Raw genomic sequence first — 20,881 nt, forward strand, 5'->3', positions numbered from 1 at the left:
TAAAATATCGCCACCACCAAAAGTATACACCTGTTTCTTCACACGGTTGTGCTCTCATATTTCCAACCCCATGTTGAACAATTACTCACGTATTTATTCAACATTTTAAGCGCAACTCAAGGCAGATCTGACCGTTCTTCGTCTCTATTCCCCTTCCAGCTTCCGGTTCAAAGGAGTGAATGAACTGGAGGGTATTATTCCACATGGAATACTTACAGTTACCTCCCCTGCTTCATTCGCCAAATACGCCAGAATTGTTTTTATGTAGAATAAATGTTACGAAAATTCTAACAAAAGTGACGACAGATAAGACAAATAAACCCCAACAGGTACTTTGCCAACCTTTGCTCGCTTTGCTTGCATATATGAAGACTTGTCATATTATCTATGCTGCGCAACCCCATTAGCGCTACAGTTCGCCTGTCGTTGAACCCATGCTAAACTGCAGACGGGGACGATTCTACTTCATGACGATTTTGCGATTTGCAGTGTTCTCACTACAAAATGTTAACTGACAATTGGGGAATCAGGATAAACAAAAACATGACAGAATATGAGATCTAGGGCAACAGATTGAAAGAACACATAATCCTCACGTCGGAACATGTGCGATGCTCCATGTAAAATGCCGTCTCGCGATGCGTCCAATCTCCGACTCAGTAAATCCAGTCACCATTTTAGTCGACAATTTCTGATCCTGCACCTATCACATGTTCTACTGCAAACACGAGATGCCCAGAACAGTCATCCTTCAAGATGTGATTCAAGACATGTCGTGGTAAATCGCGTTTAAACCAGACAAGGACGAAGTATGCTGCCTGCATAAAGTGATGACGTCATCCATGTCACGTCTCTTTCGAACATATAAAAGTTATATTGTCTGCATGATGTAGTCTGCCCATATTGCTCCAGGCTGTTTGGAATGCTCTCGTGCAAACACATAAATCATCATCAGACAAGAACGACCACCGATGCTGTCGGTACTCCTGTAGAAAGTCATGATTACATTCACTCTCAAGAGGCGCCTACATATCCCCAGTTGTTGATGGATGGATGTAGATGATACGTATCGACTAACGATATGTAAGATGTTGGTGTCACAAACTGGCCTTAGGAAATGTCCAACAGAAAACGCTGTGTATTTCCTTATGATACTCCGTATTAATGGGATGACATTGATTTCCCTTGGGTTAGCGCAAGTACTTCGAGAGTGGAGAAACTTCAAGAAGCTTTCCACTGCGTATGTGGAACGACGTAGATGTTGATCTGGCAGATGAATGGTCAAAGACGTAGATGTTGAACTGCTTGATGAATGGTCAACGACGTAGATGTTGAACTGCTTGATGAATGGTCAACGACGTAGATGTTGAACTGCTTGATGAATGGTCAACGACGTAGATGTTGAACTGCTTGATGAATGGTCAACGACGTAGATGTTGAACTGCTTGATGAATGGTCAACGACGTAGATGTTGAACTGCTTGATGAATGGTCAACGACGTAGATGTTCACTGCTTGATGAATGGTCAACGACGTAGATGTTGAACTGCTTGATGAATGGTCAGCGACGTAGATGTTGATCTGGCAGATGAAAGGTCACTTCAGCACACTTCAATTGCAGCAGAATATGTGTATATTTTAGACGAATTTAGATGCAGTAATTCTATTTTGTGGGAAACTTCAACACTTATTAGTCAATTTCAGGTTAACACGTGTTGATAGTGCTTAACACCGTTTGGTTGGACTCAACGTTAACGTTCCGATAATTCATTTTGTGACAGCGCGGCAGTTCTACTGCTGTAACGGAAACTTTATGGATGCCTTGAACACAGAGGCTTTGAACATGACAGTCACTGGGACTTTGATCCATGCCAGCAGTCGTGGAAGCTCTGAGATAAATATACAGGTGATAAAACAATGCAAAAGTGTAAACAAATCTTAAACATCTAAACTACCAAATATTGAAGATATTGTGTGTTCGCAATGCGTCAACACTAAGTTACTTTGAAAAACACACACCTGAACGACTCTTTGAACAATATTGACAAACACACGTCACTTTGAACAATATTGACAATATTGACAAACACACACGTGGACGACACTGAAAAATATTGACAAACACACACCTGAACGCCACTTATTTACCTGTGACGTTTGAGTTGAAACAAACGTCGCACATGATGCAGATCTGAGACGTTTACCACTTTCTTTTGAAACAAAAGACCATAGGTTTGAAACCAGTAGTCAAGAGTTTCTGGTGGGCCAGTGAGCACAACCGTATACAGCAAATTACAGTATCTCAAATGATTATGCAGTCCGTGCCATTTTTGAAATGTGAAACAGGCACCGACTGATTAGGTGTGGAAATGGTACACGCAAATGTCAAGCTTCAGAGAAAGGGAGTCCCTTTGTCTCATTTGCTGTAGACAGTCAAATGAGGTGATGCACTGCCCACGCACTTATAAGTCTCAGTCACTCACACTTATTGCTGTCATACAACACGCACATACAACATTCTATCCGCAACCTACATTTACCAATATGACAACCTTTCAGATTCTTGTTTAAGTAGAGTCTTCAACGCCAGTGCGCGTTCTTATTGAGAAACAATACTCAACTTTTGAGCTCAGGTTACAGTTAGTGTTATTGCTTGCAGTCATCGTCAGTGGTACTCAGACCGAGGTATTTGTTTAAAAAGTGGTGAAAAGGTGTTGGGGTATAAGGGTTTGAATATAACAATTTCTTTGCCAGTCATAACATTCGTTTCATTACTGGACGTTCAAGCAGCTGGGTGGCATAACTCAATGGACCATCCTGCAGATCAAACTTGACCACACAGAAAGAGTCGAGCTACACGAACATGTGTAGTGGAAAAGCTCGGAATCTCTCGTAGACTATATTTGACCGAAAATATCTGATTGTATTATATAAAAGTATTATATAAAAGTTCTAGCACAAAAACTTAATCCCTCTGCATACAGAATGGCATTTGTATTGAAAAATCAGTAAGCCTCTGAACTGTATGCTTTGTTAGAAATTGAGGGTAATAAAAGATATTATTTATGAACGATATGTATTGTAACGGTTAAAAATTTGCTGTGATCGAGGTATAAGAAATCCTCTTAGAACCAGAAAAATATAGCACGGACAAGTCTAAAATATTCAGTAATATGTATTGACCAAAGAGCAAGATACAATGATTCAGAATAGAGATTTCTAGTACAATGCAGCTGACTCAGATCTAAAGTACTGGGTCAGTTATACTGAACCAGCAAGCTTTCTTCAATGTAGGTCAAGCGTTGGCGAAGAGGGAGACAGATGTGCGTAGGACGAATTGTGACACAACTCCAGTAAATCCGCGCACGCGCGCGCGTGTGTGTCCACTCAACACAACAACCAACTTTATATATACACATGCACTGATTCTTGAACGTTCGAGCACTGTGCCACAACATCGCCATCGACTGATTCTTTTCTCGTTCTCGTTAATTTACCAACATTCAAAATACGTTCCCATTAGCAGAAGAGCGTCTATAGGGAGGCAACTCTAAAGCGCTACCTTAAAGGTGTGCCGCTAAAATACTATTACCGTGATACGAAATGTGACCTATAATAAGTATCACTTAATCACTAACAATGCAAATTACTGAAAGTACCCTCTCTTAACACTATATCCTATTCTTTAATCTAGTTTAGGATAGATTCTTATACATTCATTCACAACATCCCCTTAGTTTCACAGTACAACGGATATACAGGCTAAAGAAATGGCATAAACAAACCCAAATACTTTCGATTGATCCCGAAGAGGCGTCGGCGTCCCATAAACGGTGGTCTGCGGCAAGATTCCATCAGGCTATCTTAAGAGTACGAGTATCGGGTCAGTGGTTAGAAATCTCTCATGCAGCTCATCTTTGTGCTGAAAGGGCACGTTTGGTGCCAACCGTCCAAAACAGAAAATGGATGCTGAACAGAGACGTAGAAAAAAACTGCGATAATGGTCGCTTTTTCACGTGTTATAATTTCGAATTCACAATTCAAATGGTCTTTTGAATAGGGAATATCAAGTCATGAAGTGAGTACCGCAGCGTACACCCTTAGAAGTGGAAAAGTTATGTTGCGGAGTTACATCACTTTGACTGAGCGAACGTCCTTCCAAATGGGGCAAAGAACAATGTCTGGACAGTCGTATGGGAATAGCTAACGTATTGTCACCCTTTTGTTGTATCGTTTGGAAGGTCATTGAGCTCACATTTTCATGACGACAGCGCCCATGCTCGAAGTGCACGAATCGTTAGTTCTGTCCTCCAGCAGCTAAACACCCTTTGAATACTGTAGTTAGCAATGAATCCAGGCCTATCGCCAATTAAAGGAGTCTGAGACATGAAAGTGAAATCTAGGCGTCAATGTTACTAGCTACCGACCATCTGTTTACTGCCACACGCTGAAAGTGGATCGAGGCAGAGTCTCTAAAGCTGAAGTGAATTATAATATAAATAAATGTTGTCAAATAGTGGCGGTATTAAGCAAAACACTATTTTTGGTCCGTCCATCAGTGTGCCAGTATCTATGTGTCGTATTGATTGCTTGAAAAGATGTTAGTATCGACTTCCAAGCGTCACACACATTATAATAAACATCAGTGGAAGCATCTCCTTTGTACATGATACCAACGTGATAATGCCGGTTAAAGAATGCATGTCTATTAGACTACGCCCCGATTTGATTTGTGTTGGTGGTTTGTATTAAGAATACAGTCGACAGGAAGGCATGTCTATTAGACTACGCCCCGATTTGATTTGTGTTGGTGGTTTGTATTAAGAATACAGTCGACAGGAAGGCATGTCTATTAGACTACGCCCCGATTTGATTTGTGTTGGTGGTTTGTATTAAGAATACAGTCGACAGGAAGGCATGTCTATTAGACTACGCCCCGATTTGATTTGTGTTGGTGGTTTGTATTAAGAATACAGTCGACAGGAAGGCATAAGAGTTGGTTAATTGGTGACGCAATTGGAAGGCACTACTAAACGACATACCAACACAGGAGAGTCAATGTAAAGAAAATTTCATCTTTACATTAAACAAATATATCCCGATATTCGTATTACTACAGTACAGCTGCAACACTCGAATCGATGCCAGCCGTATACCTTGAAGACGTGAGATGTTGTGATGACGAGTACATCAACGACGAGTGTGCCCTGGTACCAGCGCTATCATTAGCAACACGACAAACGTTCTCTCAACGCCAGATCCAACATCGAGCACCTGACCGTAGCATACCTTCATCGTGGTACATCACGATGCAATGCAGTATAGCCTAGAAGATATATTTTCCACGTTCGAGTTTTGATACAAGCTTTCCCAAGGCTGAACATTTGCACCTCTCATTTTATCAACCATTTTCCGATATCAGCGCCAACGGACAGATGTCCAGTCTGGTATCTAAACGAAAATCAATCATAAAGAGAGATATGCAGGAGGGCGTCTAAAGTCGACCTAGATATCGTGAGCAACAGCCTACACAGTCGGGCAAACATTGTGAAATTTACCGGGTCGGCAAAGACAATCGACATACTGTCAATGGCCCTCTGTTTCTCTCCTTACCCCATCATACTCTCCCTCTTTCTCTCATTCGCCTTCACTCTCTTTCCCCACTCTCTGTCTCTAATGCAGTGAAGTATATATTATTGCACAATTTATCAATTTCGGAAAGACAAACTGTTAAAAGGTTATGTCTTATGTGTACCATAAGTCCGTATGTATTCCAGAAATATTTCAATCAACACTTACATAATTAATTTAATATTCAATGACTATTTCTAGTTTGACAAAATGAAATTAGTTTGAAGTCAAAGAACAACAAAGCAGACTCGGTTTCTTCATAGTTAAAAATATGACATGTTTGTATGAGCTAAATCGGATTGCTAGTCCACAGATTAAAAGCACTGTTCATGTGCCCTAATGCAACATACTCACTCTGTTCAAGGACACGATAAGGAATGTAATTACTGGTCAGATCAAAAGCTTCATATATTGCAAATGACTACTTCATGCGTGAACAGAGGATCCCTCAGTAACTGCTATGAGCTGTTCATGGGTAGTTACATCCTCTACAATATTGGATGGTCACAGTCAACCTGCCGACTGATGTTCACTCAAATAAACTGCGCATCTATTTTTTGTCCGTTAATAACATTTTGTTATTGGAATAATGACTGGTTTTCATCTGGGTACAAGCAGCCCTGATTCTTGCATGTCTTTACATGGTATTACATGAACACTATTCCATTGAGACACCACTTCGTGTTTCTGCCTTTGTATCTGACGACTGAAGGTTACAATGAATGGCATGTCAAGCTCACTGACAATGGACCCATTAAGCTTCTAGTACATGATTGTGTTTCATTGCCAGTAGCAAAATGGCACTTTATTTATCACTTTTACTATTCCTGGAGGAAACAAGGCTATATTTAGTCGCTGTTATGAACTTGTTTGTCTGAAACATATATACATGTATATAAATAAAGAGGCATATGAGAGTGGTATCCATGTTGCTGACGTCATGATCAGTTGTTGTCTCTATGAGCTTATTGAATCACTCTTGTTTGGGGGTCAGGTTGCATAAGTACATTGTTATGATGGTGTCCTTATAGAAGCATCCAAACCTATTTCAGATGTACATATGTCATAAAGACATATAAGAATGCAGAATGCTTGCAGGCAGATGAAAACCACAATTCCAAAAACAAAATGTTATGAACTGACATACAAAGAGATAAGCAGTGTATTTGGGAGAAAACCAATCCGTAGGGTGACTGAGCCAAAACATAAAGCTATTTCATCAAAGCCAAAGGATGTAGACTGCCGTCAAAAAGTACATGACCAAGCGTCATGTCATATCGGGATGTAAAGGTACGTCCGGATGATGGTGGAAACGGTAACGGCGGATACCTCGACGGTAAGCCGCGGTGTAACGTCATGCAACCAGATACTCAAGATGCCTGGTTGTATAATCACATAGATGCTTAATATGGATACCCCACTTAGAAACATTTGACTGATTCCAGCCCACAGACCTTGTAGTCTTTTAACTGGCTGATCAAAGAAATACTCATCAAGTAAGTCGAGGTAACTGAAGATTTTCGAACCACCGGTCCTCTAGGAGGACGCTTAATCCACGGACCACGGACCACGGACCACGGACCACGGACCTCCTCCAAGGCGGCTATGTTCTTACGGCGCCTGTCGTTGCTGTTTATATCATTCACTAGTCTGTTTGTCATATGCATACAACGTCGCCAAGATACTGGAATATACCCGACTGCAGCGTTTAACATTTTTCTTTGCTACACAGGAGATATTGCTGCTAGGAGACATCGTTTTGTCAGCAGATTTTGTACAAAACTCTGACAATGCATCATGAACTTGATGACGTCACAATGCTATGACATCGCTGCACTGCAAGTCTGATGGCAGTATCGTTCTCAGAGATCGAAAACTAATGAAAAGTTATTTCAGTGCCAAACAGAATCTCCCACTCGTGCTTGCCGATATCATATATATCAACACTCGTTGATAAAAGCAAAACTATCCTAGGGCATTTGTAAACTTTATTAACTTGCGTTGATAATATGATTGATACCAGATTAGGCTTGGGGTCAGATTCTCTCTCTCTATATGGTCCATATATGTAGTCCTTCATCACAACTCAGAGATATATTTGCTGTCACATAATCTGGTTCTATCTACCTTTGAAACACTCACTGTAAACCATGTACACGTGTGTGTGTGTGTGTGTGTGTGTGTGTGTGTGTGTATGTGTGTGTTTGAGTGCGACCATGTATAGATACAGCATCAGGGATGGCGCATAAAATACTGCTTACTTACTTAGCTTCGACAAACATATCGTAGCGCGTCAGTCAGCAAACCAGCTATTCCCTGTGGATGCCATTACAAGATGTCATTACGATGTGCGCTAAACCGATTATGCGGATTAAAGCAAAGTGCTTACTGTGCGCCTACCCTCCATGACTGAGATTGCAGACAGTAATGAGCCTCACAGCTTCATCTCACGTTATAATCATTAACCCTGTTGTGTCAGCAATATATAAAACAGTGTACGGTATACTGACACACTGTAGACGGTAACTATATTATACTTTGTCACAGAGCAATATGTATCTTGAAAGTAATGTGCGCCATGCCAATGATTCGGTCCACCATTGTATTGTGAGCCCTGCCTCTATGATGTAAGATCCTTACTACTGTAGAGAACAATACTAACACTCATTCTAAGACTCAACTGCATAAACCATGAGTATTTCTGTTACATTTGTCGTTGGTAAACTGAACAGCGAGTCAAATTTCTATCTGACGTCATCGTTATTGAAACAAGGAGCCTCTTGCTTGACAACGACATTAGAGTCTATGTAGAAAAGCCACCAATACAGACTAAAGTTGTATACTCTACTCAACTTGTATAATGCCAGTCATGATTATTATTATCATCAGAAGTATTATGATGATTGACTTTTTCATGATGTATTGGAACATTAATGATTGTCCGACATATCACATTTACACGTTACATGTTCATGGTATTGTTATCTCCAAAAGGTTATCATACACATACTTGTGAGTTAAACCACAAGATCACAGATTAAGACAACGTCACCACTGATTAACCTTTGACGTAAGCTCCGTGTTTGTCAGAAAAAAACTACTTCCCTTCCATACCTAGGCTTTTTGTCAAACGCATCATGTGTGTTGACGTGTACATATATAAGGCAGCAGGTCGCGTCACTCGTGTTAACTCTATCAACGTCAGGTGTGCTGCTATCACCATGGCAGCGGGTTGTGTGCTATACTGCAGGAGAGTCTTGTGCACTATATCCACAGTATAATGGAACACGTAATGATTCCATTAGGCGATAAAAGCCGACAACAGAGGGGAATACAGTGTTACACAGCTCTCGTTTCATCAAGTATACTTATTCTCCGTAAGGGAATATATGTAGATCAGGACAAGTACCAATCAGGTGATTCGCTGTCTTGTATGCAAAAATAAATAAACATATCGTTTCGCCATGGTTATTAGATATATAGTGTTAATTACCTTGCATCGTAACGATTAAAAACCATCTTATGTCCTCGCATTTTTCAGGTGAGAAGACATTTCTTACAGACCTACATGTCTGCATTTCTTGCATTGAGTGATTACACGCTGAATATAGCGCGTGCATATGTAGAAAAAACCTCTTTTGATCGGTGATAACTGAACTGTTTAACAGTTATGGCAGTTAACTAAACTAGCAGTGATGCTCATTATCACCTGACCACATGCGGTCACGATGCTGGATGGTGTGAGCGTGAGGTGTTCGATATACAGTGGCATGCATGCATGCGCATGTGCACGCGTTTCACTTTACCGGTCTAGCACATTTTTTCACAGTGCTAGGCTACTAAGATACCTTGTAGGATGCATACCTCACCAAGGGACAGAACAGCCCTAGTCGACCAGTGCCTGTTATATACCCTGGAAGTCAGTTTGAAGTCAGATGCTGAAAACAGTATCTTGGTTAGGCATGGCCAGGTGATCAAACTCCGTACCTTCCGGTCTCGGCCCAGTGTGATCAGACGTTAAACACTGGTTACTGTATCGTTATGGCAGGTAGCATTAGCCCCATTTGAAGTAATAAAGTAGTCATTAAATTAAAACTTGGAAACATACTGCACATAAGTTGACAAATGCACACACATGACAAGGCAAGCGCACACGTTAACATGCTAATAGGTTCCAGAATTCGGTAAGCACAACGTACTTTTGATGACAATGTTCACATTGTGTAACAAGAGTTCGTGATTTTCAGACAGACTGGATTTTGGCCTGGTTTGGTGGAAACCAAGCGTGCCTGATATCCTCCCTCTGATTCAACCTATATATGAACATCATTGGTTCTATAAGTATTACACATTTAAAGACAGAGTGAATGAAGAGTTCATAGTGTTTGCTTGGTGGCAGTCGAGACGAATCTCGGAATCCGTGTTAACTGTCTGGGTGATGCATGAATAGTAATGTCAAAGTTCATTTGTTATAAACTGGTATTGCACTCGGTTTATGCCCCGATCGCGCCATGTATTCGCTTGTGGCAATATTCTCAGAAATAAAATTGATAAACAATTATACAGATTTCAAGAGCATTCCGACAATGAACTGCAGCTGGGTGAGCGGCCCAGACAGAAAGTAAAGAACTAGGTCTTTTAATTGCTGCTGCTGGTATCCATATGTTTTACAAATTTATATTATTCCTAGTGTATGCCCGTTTCAACATATGTAACTGCTATTTGTGGTACCAAAGAGCCCACCAATATTAATAATATTCGGTATCAAACCTCTAGATGTTCCCGCTCCTATTGATGCCATAAACGGCGAGGTAAGTTTGCACTCCTTTTGAAATATAGGCATGAGTTTGTAAAGGACAAATGTAAATGTAACAGACAAATCATACATGTGTATGAAACAGATAACACATCAGGATGAATGTGGCAGAAAACATAAAGATGCTTGTAACAAGTAACAAATACAGGTGCTTGTAACAGATAACACATACACACGTGTATATAACAGGCAGTACATACGCATGCATATAGCAGACAGTACATACACATGTATATAGGAGACAGTACATACACATGTATATAGCAGACAGTACATACACGTGTATATAACAGACAGTACATACACATTCATATAGCAGACAGTACATACACGTGTATATAGCAGACAGTACATACACATGTATATAGCAGACAGTACATACACACTGGAAAATAGAAACGTACACATTACGTTTTTAAGGTTCTTAAATCGGCCAGACAAACGCCTCGCTTCAGCCCAAGTGAATGTACTTCTGCAGGACAAAGAAAAACTTGAAGATGCTTCCTTTTGGCCTGAACATATCGTGGTTAAACCATGGCTGTCCAGAGATCAGTTCTGGCAGAAGATCCACAGTAGAGGAAAGACATCACCAAACTCTGCTCATGAACAAAAGTAACATGTTAAATCTGATGTGTTGGAATGCAAGAGGCATCATGTCTAGTGCACCATACCTGAACAGGTGCTTAGAAGAACACTGGATAGACATATGCGCTATAGCAGATCACCAACTCAGGGGGTATAACCTGGCTTTTATTGATGTCCTGAATGAAAACTACCACGCCAGTGCTAGCCCTGCCCCAGAACCAACTCACAACATACATAGTGCATGTGCAAGTGGAGGGACAGCATTACAGCGGTATGTCTGTGATTTAAAACTGGACTGTGAAAGTGGCCGTATATCAGGAATAGAAATCGACAATCAAGACAACACTTATACATACTTCATATGTGTTTACTTACCTCCGTCCAACCGATCACTTGATGTGTTCATATATTATCTCCAACAGTTACAAGATACATATGATGCCTACTCACTCAGAGGACGAGTTTATTTCCTTGGGGATTTCAACACAGGTCTCTGTGGACCCAGACACAGCAGAACACGAGACAGTAGAGGAGTTGCTCTCACTGCATTCATTAAGAAGAACAGACTAATCCCGGTTAACATGCTGAACAATTGCAGAGGACCAACATCTACTTTCCAAGCTTATGAAGGTGGTCCTAGAACAGTTTTAGACTATATTCTAGTCCCAGAAGACATAGCCAGTGTTACCCAGAGTATTCAGGTAAAGGACGACAACCGATACAACATATCAGACCACCACCCAGTTATATGTTCAGTACCCAACGTCATCAATGGAGATGTTCCTCCAGAGTACAGCTTCTCCAGACCATCCTGGGACAAGGCAATACGTGATGGCACACTGACTGACTACACCTGCAGTGTTTCCAATCTACTCTGGACGATTCAACTTCCTTCAAGTGAGTGCGACTCAGAAGACATCGAAATGTTCTACACTGAAATTGTTAGCTGCTTAAAGAGATCGTCCGACGAATTCACCCCACAATCCCACTTCTCAAAACATTTAAAGCCATATTGGAAAGGCGTGGTTAAGATCATCATCGCACTATGATGAGGGCAAGAGACACGTGGATCAAGAGTGGGCGTCCTTGGGGAATGCACCACGAAGTGTTTCGTCAGTATAAGAGGAACAAGGATGCTTTTAGAACTGCTCTCAAGACGGCGGTCCTGCAGTTTGAGACTGATGAGTACAGCAAGCTGGACAAGCTTAGCGATGTCGACCAAAAACGTTTCTGGTCCCTGCTGCGGCGAGGTAGCACAAGACACCAAATAAAAAGTTTAATGTCCAAGGAGAAGCATGTTCGTAATCCAAAAGAGATATGCAACGTCCTTGCAGATCACCTTAAAAACGTCTTCATGGACAAGTCAGAACCACATTTCTGTGAAACCTTCAAGCTAAACATTGTAAAAGAAGTCGAAGCTATACGTCAGAAAATAGAGACAGAAAAGAATCTGTCAGACATTGTTCTCACCACTCAAGAGGAAATAACTCAACTATCCCGATCCCGTAAAAACAACAAGGCTGCTGGAGAAGATGGAGTTACTTATGAACACTTAAAATATGGCGGTAAATACTTATCCAAATGTCTCTCGGTACTTTTTAACCTTATCTTGCAAACGGGCTATATACCGACGGCTTGGAAGAATGGAGTAATAGTACCAATTTACAAAGGAGGAGATAAATCTAGAATGAACCCAGACTCTTATAGGGGTATCACTCTGCCACCAGCGATACTTAAGCTTTTTGAACTCGTCATCTCTAGAAGACTTCCCCAAATAACTGAATCAGACAGCTTTCCGTCCAACCAACAGTTTGGATTCCAGAAAGGCATGTCATCTATTCACACACCGTTTGTAGTACAGGAAACTGCACACCACTATTCAGAGCGCTCGGACTCCGTACATGTAGCCTTTCTGGATAGTTCTAAGGCTTTTGACACTGTGTACCAGCCTGGTCTCCTGCTGAAGCTCCATCGGATGAACGTACCTCATCACTTATGGTCAGTACTAGATCACATCTACCAGAACATGAAGAGTTGTGCCCTAGCAAACAACGAGAAATCTGACTGGTTCCAGCTTCATAGAGGAGTCCGCCAAGGAAGCGTTTTATCTGCCAAATTGTATCTACTGTATATAGATGAACTTCTGAGAAACCTCCACAAGAGCGGAAAAGGATCAATCATAATGGACGTCAGTGTAACCCTGATATCACCAATCAAATCCCATCTACATGACATGATATCTGTGTGCGAATCTTACAGTAGACAGTGGCGATTTACATTTTCTCCATCAAAAAGCAGAGTTCTAACTTTTGGACCAGTCAGCCATTCTAACCTGGACATTAAGTTATATGGTCAAAAAATCCCAATTACCAGAGAAATAAAACACGTTGGAATAACTCTTTCAGCAGAATACAACTCCTGGAATAGAACCATCGATGCCTGCTCGAAGATGAGATCAACAACAATGTCACTGATAAAAACAGGGCTAAACGTCAGAGTATTAAATCCTTTTGTCAGCTCTAAAATCATTAAATCTATCTGTGTCCCAAGATCCCTTTTTGGGTATGAACTGTGGAACAACTTAAGCAAAGCACAAGTGTTGGCGCTGGAACGCGTCCCAGAGAGCAGCCCTCAAGATAGCACAAGGCCTACCTCGTTCTACGAGAACAGATATCTGCAACGCACTGCTCGGCTGGACATCACTGGAGTCTGAAATAGACAAGCGAAAGCTGCTGTTCCTTGGAAACCTGTGTAAAGGCAAAACAGACTTCCTCCCCATGCGTATCTTGTCAATAAGACTGGTTTTGTCTAAGTACAAGTATTCAAAAAATCCTCTTGGCTTTGTCCCGGACATCAAACGGATTGCAGAGAAATACAACCTCACAAGTTTCCTTAACGCCTTCAGTACCCATGGAACATTCCCTAATAGACTAACCTGGAAGAGGATTGTAAAACATGCTATTAAAGGGAGAGAGCTCGACACATGGAAAAAACGAATAGAAACCAAACCAGACCTGAGACACCTCCTCATCCAGTTATCTCCCCCCACAAAGCGTGGGTAACGGCGAAGCGAGTTCCAGGTATGAAGGAAGCTGCAGTCTTTGTGATCCAGATGTGCGCCATGTGGAGGCCAGGAAACCTCCAGGGTGTGTGCAGGCTGTGCAGGAACAGTCACACAGACTTACTGGTACACATTGTGTGCATGTGTCATGAAACAGAAAAACAGAGAGACAGCCTCTGGTGCAACATAGTGGACAGGTGTTCTGTGGAGGTCAGTGCAGCTCTACAACAGAAGCCTGATGTGGAATTAGTATGCTGTTTACTGTCCCGCCATTCTCCTGTGCCAAATCCGGACATTGAACACACATTCTCTGAAGTGGTAATGAAAGGCTTACTCGAGTTTAAAAAAATAACTGTCCTCGAAAAGGAGTATTATAATCACCGTTTTTAAATCTACAAATTACTAAAATTTCAGATGCCGATATAATGTAAAGCTGTTATAAGCTGGAATAAAGAATATATATATATATAGCAGACAGTACATACACGTGTATATAGCAGACAGTACATACACGTGTATATAGCAGACATTACATACACGTGTATATAGCAGACAGTAGACACACGTGTAAATAGCAGACAATACATACACGTGTATATAGCAGACAGTACATACACGTGTATATAGCAGACAGTACACACACGTGTATATAGCAGACAATACATACACGTGTATATAGCAGACAGTACATACACGTGTATATAGCAGACAGTACACACACGTGTATATAGCAGACAGTACATACACGTGTATATAGCAGACAGTACATACACGTGTAGATAGCAGACAGTACATACACGTGTATATAGCAGACAGTAGACACACGTGTAAATAGCAGACATTACATACATGTGTATATAGCAGACAGTACATACACGTGTATATAGCAGACAGCACACACACGTGTATATAGCAGACAGTACACACACATGTATATAGCAGACAGTACACACACGTATACGTAAAGTACACAACACTCAAAAACGTACATATGAGATGTGATTTTCCCAATGGAACTCAGTAATGCTCCCCAATGCTCCAAATTCATGACTGATCTGAACCCAAGCTTATCCAAGTATTTTAGGCTGAACACATTTGTATAACCCCTGGTGGCAAGCTGATTTACATAAATTAACACATAAAGCACACCACACATATACGTGTGCACCAAAGTTGATACATACCTGTTAACATGGCAGCCACAATACACACACGTGTGCATTGTAGCGTTGTATCACATGACATTTTATGATTGAACATTGTCTTAATGTATAACAGTGTTCCATTTAAGATTCAGTAATTCATGACATTGTATGTTGGCTGTAATTACTTTTTGGGAATGTATTATCAAATGTAAGCGGTGATGTATCGAAGTTTTTAGAGAAGAAAAGAAGAAGAATCTTGAAGAACAGCTGCAGATTAATTCAGCGTAAAACACAATTTCTATGCAGTTGTTTGAAGATAATTAGTTTCACCACAGGTACCCATCCTGAGTCTGTGTTGGAGGCTTCCCCAATATCGCTGGATGAACGATATTATGACTGACGTCATAGCTCTTACCACCGCTGCTATATGTTATGTTGCTATTAGAATATTAGAATTTAGGAAATCAGTCTTAGTGGCACGTAGAATTAATACACAAGGGGGAAAATATACGGATATCATTTTCTCTATTTTAAGACACACAGTGTTTCGGAGATGAACTGATAAAGGAAATATTATTCTGAAATGCTGTGTTCCCCATAATTTGGTACTGCCATGTTTAGCAGTAAATCGTAATATAATTGTGAATTGCAGGACACGCATGTGTGGATATTAACTGTAAACAGGAAACATATACATACATATACGTGGACAAACAATAAATACATGTATTATGCCGGACACAACACACATGCACAGATGTTCATGGAAGTGATGTGAGGACAAATACAGCTGAAACACGTAACTAAACACAACACATAACTATATGCAAACACGCTTGTTAAACCTTTCAGTTGCTTTACAATGAGGTGATTTCTTGCTTGACACTGATTTTATCTTTCTTGAGAGAAGATACACCTACAGCAACATATCGTAGCCTAATAGATTTTGTAAAGATGGTCAACTTCTTTTTTCTGCCTTGTTTATTACATCCTGTGAACATTCATTCTCTCTATGATATTTTCCTTTTCACGTTCTTGATACCAACACATTGACCAAGTGCCCTTCGTATAGACACGGATCATTCCATTGTGCTTTCTTTGCAAAAGCAAACCTGTCATCATCTGAGTTATTTTGAGGGTGACCAAAACACTTTGAGCATGAGCATGAAGTAACTGGCTGTTCTTGAAACAAATAGTCAAAGAGTCATCATGTTTATAGAAGCTTCAAAGAGACTAGGTGTTCTTGTTGACGAAAATGGACACCAGGTACCGTGCAGTCGTAAAGTCACCGCCTCATGCAAGGGGTAACCCCCAGCATTCGCCTTTGCCAATACGGTGTCAACTGCAGGGGACGGGGTGATGATCCGTTCTGTGCTACTGATGGGGGCCAGTCGTAGAGGTGAAGACGGCCTCGGACACCCAAGATCAGGAATTTCATCATGATACAATACGTGCCATAATTAGGGATGATAGAGACTCTCCACACGTCATATAGACAATGCAAAAGACATCTGTCATGTTGTGAATATTTTGAAAACACACTGGGCATGACAAAACCCCTAATATGCTGACGGAGTTTCATGGATTTGGACTTTTAAAAGTTAATATTCCAGACACACCCAATGGATTATAGTTAGTCTGTATCAAGGGGTGAGTCTTGAGTAAGACAAAACGCTTGGGACACAATTTGAAGTATGTTCTGTCGGGTGGTAATCTGATGGCTTCGGGTGTCTGAAATTTCAAAGGTAAAATATCGGTGAACTACCTCTTAAAAAGTCCGATCATTATTGGTCAGTATTATTCTAATCGGTGAGGCAGTCACGCGAGAATATCAAGGATGAAGTCATTATAAGTGTTTTGTTCCACCAGAACAATGCATCTGTAGTCAAGTCTGTTGTTACCTTTGCTGCAATGCATGACTGTTGCTTTAATCCTATTGCACACCTTTCGTCTATATCCCATTTGACACCGTGATATCACTACTTCTAGCCAAACGTTATGGAAATAATTTTGGAAATGATAATGTCTTTATTTATTGATGTTGAGGACTTTGACACCAGCAGCAGGAAGCCTCATACACAAATGGCACCAAGCACTCCATCATCGTTGACCTCTGTGGACCTCAAACGTGATTTTCCTGGAAAATAATTAGCACCGACTTCATCAACGAACATCGTCATTGTTGTTCTCAATGCTACTCTGTCATCCCACGTGTGATCATGGGGGCGCCAAATTTTAGAGCTAGATACTATTTCAAAACGCAGTTGTTTATCATCAGAAAATATGTAACGAAGAACATTGTTTGGAAGGTAATGACATGAGTGATTATCAAGACTGCCACAATGCGTCAGCTGGAGATATATCAGCTTCATAGATGACTCATACAACTTTAGACCATGTCTGCGGTTTGTCGTTGCTATGCGATTCGTCATTATACAATGAAATGTACACCTGTCGTAATGAAATCTCTTCAAAACAAGTTGTTCCCTTTCAGTCAGCGTCACCATGTCGTACTATCATGCCAAAAGGAAACGAATGAAAGTTATAAAGACTCATAACAAGTATATCTGTTTACAAACGCCCTCTTCATCAACCTCTGTTTTTCACCAAGAACATTTTTTGAAAGATTTTCCATTAAGTTTTATTATCATGTGATCAGAGGAAACAGCTGTGGATTATTGATTAGTTTCAAGTACAAACTGTAACGTTGATGACATACCAGCACTGTGATAGATAGAAACTGTGCTTCAGGTCACATATATCATAACTGCTATTTAAAATCCCATATTTTTTCATTAGACAGCAAATGGACATATTGTTTAAGCATTCAGTTTGAAAGAAGTGTTAAAGGGCAATTAGGCTAACATGTCCTCTGAAATGAACACACACACACACATACACACACACACGCACGCACGCACGCACGTACACACACACATATATATATACATATACATATATACATATATATATATATATTTGCCCAAAAGTTCATTGTAAAAATAATTTATAATGAAAAGGAGACCCGATTTTATAGAATAGCGTGGGGTTTCTTGGATATATTTGTTTCAGGGTCTATATGGCAGACCGAATGAAGGGCAATCTATTGATATGGCACATGTTTCTATTGTACTGCAATCCAGTAGTTTACAAATTACTTCGTACATGTAGAGCATAATGGTACCAGAGTAATGAAAACATGAAAAATACGATCTTTAGATATACTCTTACCGCATGAAGGTAGCATCTGTTGTGTGCTTCCAGAATACCACAAAATATCAAGTGAAACTTTATTCTCAGTATTGGTCCGTATCGGTTTCGTTGCATCTGAAACCTTACAATGTCCGAACACCAAATTCCGTCCATGAAAGCTCATTTGCTTCTTTAGATAAAGAGAAATTCCAAAGGTTAAGTCGGCGTATCGTACACCTTTCGGCAGTGGACATATTTTAGCATTTGCTCTGGCGGAAAATAGGCGCTATGCTTTTACATCTCTCCGACGTGAGTATTGATTTTGGATTTAATGATGCCATAGTGGAAGCCTGGCCCTTCTTAGGAACGCGCAAGCCAGTGGGGACAGAGTAACTAGGAAGTTTGGATGCAAGATAACAAACCGGCGTTCCATTGCTGCCGCAAGTGACTTGGAACCAATGCTGCGACAGACACTTGCCGTGAGATGGTGGCGTGTAGTTATGTCAGTGGCCGATATCTTTTCCAGGAACAACGGATGGAAGGTATGCACCGACTTGGCAGACGGGAGCTCGGAAATATAGCTTCCCGTTGCAGTTGTAACCTGAGATCCCAATGACCCCAGTTCTGTGTTTACCCGTGACTTGCTCGTGATAATAATGCAGAATATGTTGGCGTCGACGTGTGCATGCTCATTGCTGTGCGGCATGTGTGACATGAACTAACCATGGCTTGTATTAGATGCGTATTACACAGGTGGTGAAATTAACATGTTGTGGTGATATTGTGCAAGTGGTAATTATTGCACGTTCTACCAAATTCACAAAGAACTCTGTGGAAATATTCAGCCAAGCTGAAACGATTATCGGATTATCCCTTCAGTACCTGGAGTGAGTACCGCCAGTTCGTGTTTGATGATATATGCACACAATTGACACGCTCTTCTGGACAGTTTGATTCTATAGAGAAACAGCAATTAGCCAAGGCCCTAAGCACAGCATAGTATGGTAAGTATAATCAATGTATAATTCATCCATGCAATGACTAAATTATTATTGAGTTAACTGATTGCATCCAGGATTCTATTAGACACCCAGAGTGAATGAAACTATTCAGAGATCGATTTTTGTTCTCGCATCTAGTCTCAAATATATTGATTCAACGTGCAACTTTTGTCCAGTCAGTGTATAATGTATCCATGTGCTATGTCTGATGGTAGTTGCAGCAACTGGAATATTTGTATAGGCGATTGAACACCTAGTTAGTGTCAGTCATGCTTCTTTCATTACCAACATGAAATTGGATCGTGGGTCGACTCACTAGAAGGTCATACACCAAGATGCTCAGACCGTACTACTCTGGACAGGACGTTAATCGGACATGTAAATATTCACCTATTTCGTCTGGACGTATTAGAATGCATCGCTTGTCAAGTTTTCGCCATGGTATAAGAGCAGAATAACGCATATCAACAGACCATTAAATTTGATTTGTATCGTAAAGGTTTGTATTAGAAGAGGTCCTGTATACCAGAATAGAGCATTCATTCTTAACTGATATTTCGAATTAATTACTCTTTTTATTAATTCACTGATATGTTCAGCCATATATCTAGACATCTAATTATTTCATAGTGATGGGTCGGTGGGGTAGCTTAGTGGTTAGGGCGTTTGCTCGACACACCGACGACGGGGATCGATTCCCTCTATGGGCACAGTGTGTGAAGCCCATTTCTGGTGTCCCTCGCCGTGATATTGCTGGAATATTGCTACAGGTGGCGCAAAACTGAGCACACTCACTCACTAATAATGACAATGGGAGCAGCCAAATTAATTAGTGTTGTCTGGATGGAAAAATATAGAAGTGATGCGTCATCTTTGATGCACCAAGCTGGACATAAGCCACAACAACTTGGATATTGATCATCTGCAGATAGAATGTCCATTTTTATTACATTAATATGTTATACCACTCACAGATAATGTTGATCTGTCTATGATGTTATTAACCTGCGTCGTGAAAATGCGTAGTAGGGTCTCAAAAGGTCGCCTTGTCTAATTAGTGATACAGATGAATGGATAAACGAGATTTTCACTGTCCATTAAAAGCCATTGTCAACAACTGTATCAGACGTTTCCTTCCTTGTCAGAGCAGGGAATGGTATCCAGAAGGTGCCCATGTGTACTATAGGAAGTTTATATCAGTAGGGGTCGCCGCGACATCAGCAGCTGCGCACTCAGTATGTACGTTAACAAGATATAGGGTACACGGTAAATGTGTACATTAAAAGGTACGTGGTATAAGGTTATATGGTCATACACTCGTTTGCAAGGCATAACGGCAAAAGGTGACTCAGTACGTTAACAAGCTATATAGTGGAAGGTTATAAGCTAATGTGTACTTTAAAAAGGTATATGCTAAAAAGGTTATAAGCTAGTACTGTATGTACTTTAAC

The 20,881-nt window shown here is 40.7% G+C and overlaps 1 protein-coding gene across 1 annotated transcript in view; it reads left to right on the forward strand.

Annotated features, from left to right (window-relative positions):
- Nucleotides 1-18,806: 18,806 nt before the first annotated feature.
- The window catches only part of LOC137285132 (calmodulin-like), a 39,505-nt gene continuing 37,430 nt past the window's right edge, over nt 18,807-20,881 (forward strand). The window contains exon 1 of the mRNA XM_067817359.1: nt 18,807-19,433. Coding sequence (XP_067673460.1) covers nt 19,431-19,433 — 3 coding nt within the window. The 5' untranslated portion in view covers nt 18,807-19,430. The remainder of the gene's footprint in view (nt 19,434-20,881) is intronic.

The sequence above is a fragment of the Haliotis asinina genome, chromosome 5 (assembly GCF_037392515.1).
Source record: "Haliotis asinina isolate JCU_RB_2024 chromosome 5, JCU_Hal_asi_v2, whole genome shotgun sequence".
Classification (NCBI taxonomy): Eukaryota; Metazoa; Mollusca; class Gastropoda; order Lepetellida; family Haliotidae; genus Haliotis; species Haliotis asinina.